The sequence below is a fragment of the Chaetura pelagica genome, unplaced genomic scaffold, assembly GCF_000747805.2.
Source record: "Chaetura pelagica isolate M959 unplaced genomic scaffold, ChaPel_1.0 scaffold360, whole genome shotgun sequence".
Classification (NCBI taxonomy): Eukaryota; Metazoa; Chordata; class Aves; order Apodiformes; family Apodidae; genus Chaetura; species Chaetura pelagica.
The window spans coordinates 2,929,598-2,936,329 of NW_009951950.1; the positions used below are offsets into that span (position 1 = coordinate 2,929,598).

At 49.2% G+C, this 6,732-nt stretch overlaps 1 protein-coding gene across 1 annotated transcript in view; it reads left to right on the forward strand.

Annotated features, from left to right (window-relative positions):
• The window catches only part of LOC104389232 (cystathionine beta-synthase-like), a 30,778-nt gene that overhangs the window by 17,369 nt on the left and 6,677 nt on the right, over positions 1-6,732 (forward strand). Inside the window, exons 10-15 of the mRNA XM_009998194.1 lie at positions 597-702; positions 1,287-1,358; positions 2,595-2,729; positions 3,289-3,397; positions 4,154-4,238; positions 6,681-6,727. Coding sequence (XP_009996496.1) covers positions 597-702; positions 1,287-1,358; positions 2,595-2,729; positions 3,289-3,397; positions 4,154-4,238; positions 6,681-6,727 — 554 coding nt within the window. The remainder of the gene's footprint in view (positions 1-596; positions 703-1,286; positions 1,359-2,594; positions 2,730-3,288; positions 3,398-4,153; positions 4,239-6,680; positions 6,728-6,732) is intronic.

Consider the following 6,732-nt stretch of genomic DNA (forward strand, 5'->3'; position numbering starts at 1 on the left):
CCTACGTGCAACAAACCACATGCGTGCACACGGACACAGGGAGTGTTTCAGTCTTCCCATCATGCTGGCCTGGTATTCCAAGCATGAATGTAATGTTTATGGTTTTTTCAGTCTTTACTATGCATTTAAGGTAAACCTTTGATTGCCAAGTACGTCAGTCAGAAGCTCTAGATTTGGTGTGATCTTCTCCTCACCCAGAGGCAGGGTGTGGGGTGGGCAGCAGTGGCACAAAGGTCTCCGTATGGAGCCTGTCAGCCCTCGGCCTGCCTGCAGAGTCACCACCAGAGGGGTCCCTGAAGTTCATCAAGTGATTCTTACACTGCCTCAAGAGTCCATTGCCAACAGCTACCATATGAACACATTGCTTCGGTCCCTTCCTCTTCCTGACCCTAAAGCCTACGAGGCTGTGGGGGTCACTGTCATCCCACTCTCAGTGTCTTCAGCTGCCCTGGCACCTGAGGTGCCACATTCACTTCTGCTGTGCCCAGGTGCCTCTGTGCCATCAGCCAGGGCAGTGCTCTGCCCCGCACACCAAGACTGTGGCCCTGTACCCTGGGCAGCCCCAACACTTGTCTCTCTTCTTGGTACCCACCCAGGTGGCAGCTCAGGCAGTGCCATGTCTGTCGCCGTGCGGGCTGCCAAGGACCTGAAGGAAGGTCAGCGCTGCGTCGTCATCCTCCCCGACTCTGTCAGGAACTACATGTGAGTTTCTTGCTTCCTTGTCTGCTTTCTGGTGTCAGAGTGGGAGCTCCCATCGCTTTCTTCCCCCATATTCTCTCTGCATGTTGCCCAGGTTGGGGCCATGGTGCCCTTCAGTGACGTGAGTTGAGCCCAGGTGGTGTGGGCTGCTGGAGAAGCACCCCAACAACTCCGACAGGATGGCATCTGGAGTGAGCCCAGAGCTGGGAATCGCCCTCCAGCACTCCCAGGAAAAAAATAACGAGTTAACAACAGGGAGGAACACTGTGCAACTGTGGCAAGGCCCAGGGTCTGAGTGTTGGGGCACTTGGGTTTTGTTTCCTGTTGTCACTGACTTGCTGCACGGAGCAGGAGTCAGGCAAGCTAGAGTTTTTGAACTTGCATGCCTAAAGTTAGGAAGGCAAATAGCTGGCATGCTTCTAGGAGTTAATGAGCACCCGCAGCTCTCGTTGACCTTAGAAGGGGCTAAGAGCAGCCAGCTGCAAAAATCATGGGAGCCCCAGGGCAGTGCTGTGGTCTGGTGCATGAAACAAAGCACGGCTTCGTCTGGAAGGCTCACAGACTCACTCTTTGTTGGTGATTTCTAGGTCCAAATTTTTGAATGATAAGTGGATGACAAAAAATGGTTTCCTAAATGATGTCCAGGAGCACAAGCCTTGGTAAGACAACTTCTGCTGGTATGAACCAGGGAATCATCTTTCTGAGTCTGGAAATTATTATCTTCAAAGGGAAGTATTATCTCTTACTATTTAGAAAGAATGCAGCAAAGTCCAGATCACTCTGGGGAGGATGTAATGTCAGCTCCTCTCTTTTGAGTGGTTAGATATCCCAGTTCTCCACTGTAAGTCTAGAAAGAACCCATTTCTGTATCCAAGTTGCTGGTCTGCTTCCATGTGGCAGTCATTGTCCAGGCTACCTAAACTGATGGAAAAGAACAGCTGAGGTGGACATCTACCTCCACTCAAAACCTCCTCTTTCTAGTCCACAGCTGATGTCCAAAGGTCTGGCTGGGAGATGGACTCTTCCTGTAGCAAGTGCCCTTTCAAACAGCTCTGGAGGTCTTTTCAGGCAGGGAACAGTAAATTTTCATTTAGCAGTGCTGTGGGCCAGAAAATATGTCCAACTCAGCTGTTCCTTGCACACCATGGGGAAAAAGTCCCCTCAAGGCAGAGAATCACAGGAAAACTGCTCATGTCAGTTGATGTGACTGGGCAAATGCTGGTTATTTAGAAAGTGCCTAGTCTCACTTTGAAAGACAGCAGGTAATTCTGATATAATCTGCTCCTTTGGGTTACTATAACCAAAGGTTATTGCAAAATATTTCCTAATACCTTTCCAAGAACTCTCTTGCCTGGTTGGAGTTACTCTTGGCCCTTCCAGCGTCTGGCATTGTCCTGCCTTTTCTGCAAGGACAAAGGTCTGAGATGAGTTGAGAGTTGCCTGTGGTCCCCAGCAAACAAGTGTAGCTTGTCCCTCTTAAGTCACTTGAACATCTCTGCCAGGCTGGGCCCCAGAGGACCTGCAAATGCTGCATTTTGAGGCCCAAGGCTGTAAACTAAAGAACTAAAACTAGAAGGCCTCCTGATTAATGACCTTGAAGTGAAGCCCTCAATGACTTCCTTGGAGTCAGGACAGCTGAGCACTTACCCAACTTCTGGCCTCAGCCTTGCCTCGAGTTTAATGAACACCAGGTGCAGGGAAAGCTTGGGTTCAAGAAGACCTGGCCACAGTGGGCTTGCAGCATTACTGCTCTGGGGATACGGGTGGGACAGGCTTTGCAGGCAGGCAGAATATCTCTGTGGTTTGTGTCCTCTCTACTGGCCTTGCCTTCCTGAGCAAAGCCCACATCCCGCAGCAGGTGTAACAGCTTGGTGCTGCCATTTGTCTTTCAACAGGTGGTGGAACATCAAGGTGCAGAAACTGAATCTCTCAGCCCCTCTCATTCTCCTCCCAGAAGTCAGCTGTCAAAAGGCAATTGAGATCCTCCAGGAGAAGGGATATGACCAAGCTCCTGTTGTTGCTGAATCAGGGTAACTATTTTTACTCGTTGCAGAGATGGCTGCTCACGTAGCAAAAGCAGCCTTGATGAAGCTAAATTCCCATTTACAGACCCAGTGATGGGGCTCTTGCGTTGGATCCTGCAATGCACATTTTTAAGATATCAGCTACCTCCTTTTGAAGATTCATCAAGAAAACTCCACGTAAATGAGCTAGTTAAAGTTGAATCCAAATCCAGTGCCCACCAGACTCAGCAGAGGTTGGATGGGTGCACAGGCAGGGTGAGGCCAGAGGAGAGGTGAGGGCTGGTTAAGAAACATAGACAAAGAAGCAACTGGAGAGCCCACGAGTTTTCCTCCTCCCAAATGCTGGGTCCTAGACTGTGATAGTAGACTTAAACTACTGTTAAACTAACAGTTTGGTGAGGACAAGGATTTTATTGTCCTGCTTAGATGAGAAGAAAGCTGCTTATTCCTGCTAATGGCAGCAGCAATTTAGTCACTGACTTCAAGGGGAGTAGTTCAGCCTCTACATAAAATGTGTGCACTGCCTCAGGTCTGACCTTTTGGAAAACTCCCTGTTCCCTTACAGACTTATTTTGGGAATGGTGACCCTCAGCAACACCCTCACCTCAGTGCTGGCTGGAGACACACAGTTCTCAGACCCTGTTACGAAGGTCATCTATGATCAGTTCTCAAAGGTACCACTAAAGTTCTGGCTGGTGTGAACTGCTGTCAAGGGATGGGGAGAGGGGCAGAAATGCACCAGCAGTCTGAGGTGCAAGAGGAGCTGGGAGAAGAGGTCAGTGAAAACACAGAGACCTGAAGGTAGAGAGAGGTGGGCAGGGTGGGTGATGGCAACATCATGGAGATGACAGTAAAGATGGCATCTGCAAAAATGCTGCTGGGCCTCTGGGGTCACACATGGGAGCTTTCATTCCAGAAGAGAAGTATGTGAATGCCCACCCTGAGTCTTACACCATCAGAGGATTTCATCCAGCTGGGGAATCAGCACCCCCTGAAATCAGAGCCCAGCTACTGCCAGGGCTCAGCAGGGCTGGGCAACAGGCATGGACTTTGATGGGATGCAGGACAGGTGGGTGTGTAGGGGAGGGATGCCTGGGTTGGATGGCCATCAATGGTCCAGGGGTGGAGTGAGGTAATGGATGGTGTTTTAGGGAAGCTGAAGCCATCACCTCATGCTGGCCCATGGAAGCCCATTGGGCTGAGAGCAGACAGCACTGTGTTTCAGCTACAGCAAAGCCAGGTTTGCAGGTTGCCTGCATCCCCTCCCGTCTCCCCAGAACAGTGAGGGTAGGTGAGGCACACCTGGTCCTGGTCCAGCTGGGTGCTACCCTCCCCACTCACGGCTACAGTCAGGGGCAGGAGTCAGGCTCCATGCCACTGTCCTTTAAATGTGAAGTGAAACGTAATATGTCTCTCTCTGTCCTGTTTAGATTGCCCTGGAGGACAGCCTTGGGAAGCTTTCCTGCATCCTGGAGAATGACCATTTTGCTGTTGTTGTACATGAGCAAATGCAGTGTAGGTATCTGCAGAAGTACTGTAGTGGTGTGGTAGGAGTGCTTGAGAGGGGAAAGGGAAATTCTCAAACTGAGTTTGGTAGGTATCAGTGCAGCCCCTGAGCCTCCGCAGAAAGGATTTCTACCCCGTGGCTCTGCAAAGCCCTGAAACTGCCAACTATTCACTCATTTCCTTTTCTGACACCATGGGGATGTGGGGAGAAGGGGGGAAGCATTAACCACAGGTGCCTGGGACAAGCACACTCCTGGATGTATGTTTTGCTGGAGCACTTCCCAGATCCTGGTCATGGGAGCTGGGTTGTTCACCCCATGCAGTGGTGACATTGAGGCACCCACCAGATCCACCCCCTCCCCTTGTCTCATGTTTTCCCATGGAAACTCACTTTTGAGGATGGGAAGGTATTCATTATGAGATTGCATTTGGTTGCCTCTGAGAGCTTGGGGTGCAGTGCCTTTGCTGCACAGCTGTAGGCTCAGGCTTCTAGCACTCTTTTAGTCTCTTGACCTTGAATTCAAATCACTGCCTTACTGGTTGTGGGCAACAAAGGAAATAAGGGGGAAGTTAGGGATCTCCACAGGCTGAGTTTCCCCAAGGCAAGGTTGAAAGGAGCATTTGGGCAAGTTATATAGAGCTTAGGTGGAATTCAGACATGTAAGTGCAAGGGAACAAACTACACAGTCTGCATCCTACTGCTTAAAGACTTCCTGCTGTGCATCCCAGGGGCTGTGCCACCTCCTCTGAACACCCCAGTTCCCACTTGCCACCCCTGGAGATGCAGCCAAGAGATGTCCTTATGCCTGTGTGCCCCAAGGCCTCTGGGTAAATTGATATGCTAAGGAGTGTTGTGTGTAGGGTGCTACCTGACACCTACCCTGAGGTCCAGGGTAAGTTGAGAAAGATGAAAACAAATGTGTTGGACCATGAGTGGCAAGGGCACATGAGGGGCACAGTGATGCCTGCAGCCTGGAGCATCTCTGTATGAGCCTTACCTGGATCATGGTTGAGTATAGGGATGCTCTGCCAATTCAGGAACACTGTAAGACTAGTCCAATAAAGCAGCCACACCAGCAGCTTCGGTTTATTCTTGAACCACTGTACAGCCACCCCCTCCTTGATGGAGTAAACTGGCTCAGCAGCATCACGTGCAGTAGGACCAAGTCAGCCCAAGGGTTGCTGACATGCTGATGGCAGCACTGGTCACACCTTGTTACTCCCCTGACAGAAACAGGAGTGGTGGCAGGTTCTTCAAATCTTACCTGACACACCTTTCTGGTACAATTAGACTGTAAAACTTCTAGAAGTACAAATTTGGCCTTATCTCCAGGGAGTTGCCTTGTTTGAAATGTTAGCAACATGAAAAAGCAGCCAGAAGACCCATGTTTAGGTGTTCTAAAGTAGAGCTGAAGGGTGTAATTATACTGAGTTTATGGGATTACACATTGAACGTGCAAAGCATTCTGATGGTGAGCAGCAGGCAATATTGCACTGTATTGACTGCCAGCAAAGGGCTGCCTGCTGAATTCAGGGCTCCCAAAACACATCATGCACAAGTACCCCAACCCCTCTGCTCATATCTCCAGGATCTGGCACTCCAAAGCCTCCCCAGCTCAACAGCTGGCTTGCAGGTCCAGCTGTGTTCCCACAAAGCATCGCAAACAAAAGGCCATCATCCAAAACTGCCTTTGCTGCACTTCTCCAATTCTCCCACCAAAACCAATCCCAGGCAGCATTTCCTTTCTCAGCTACGTTGTCATCAAATAATTAAAATCTTTTTTATGTCACAATTCCATATAAATTAAATGGTATCAGCAAATTAAACGGTACCCACCAAAAAACACATCAGCCAGCTGTATGCAGTGCCTCTTGCTCTGGTTTTCAAACAACACACGTTTTCTTTTCCAGTGTTGGTGTTTTAATGCTGTCGCAGTTACCCCGTTATTTATTGCTTTCTTCCCACACCTTTGGAGCCTGCATTTTATCTCGTGTTTGGACTCTGGTGGCTAGTTTTACTTTTATTTAAGAAAACATTTATCGGATAGTTAAAGCAATTGTTGCAATGCTGTTTTATTAATGGTGATGTAGGAGCTTATGAGAACAGGGCAGAAAGTGCCTCACTGCTGTTCTTAAAGAATCTCATTAGTTTGGCCTGAAAACTTTTGTGACAGAAGTAGGACTGAAACTGTGCTTGGGTAAAAACAACTGGGAAATTAAGTTTCCTGCTCTGGTAAAAGGTGCATTATTGGCAGCTAAAAACTCCCTGACATTATTCCAGTAACTCAGCCGAGGCTGCACCAGTCATTTCTGTTGAGTCAGAGCAGAGACAGCTGCTGTCCCTGTTAAGGTTTTCTTTTAATAGACAAAGAGCGGACTCTGCACAGCTGGGGGTGGGGTTTTTCATTTTTCTTTCCCCCTCCACCAAACTGGCATTTTCTGTGCTTACAGTCGGTGGAAATGGCAGTTCCTTCGTGAAGCAGATGGTGTTTGGTGTGGTCAC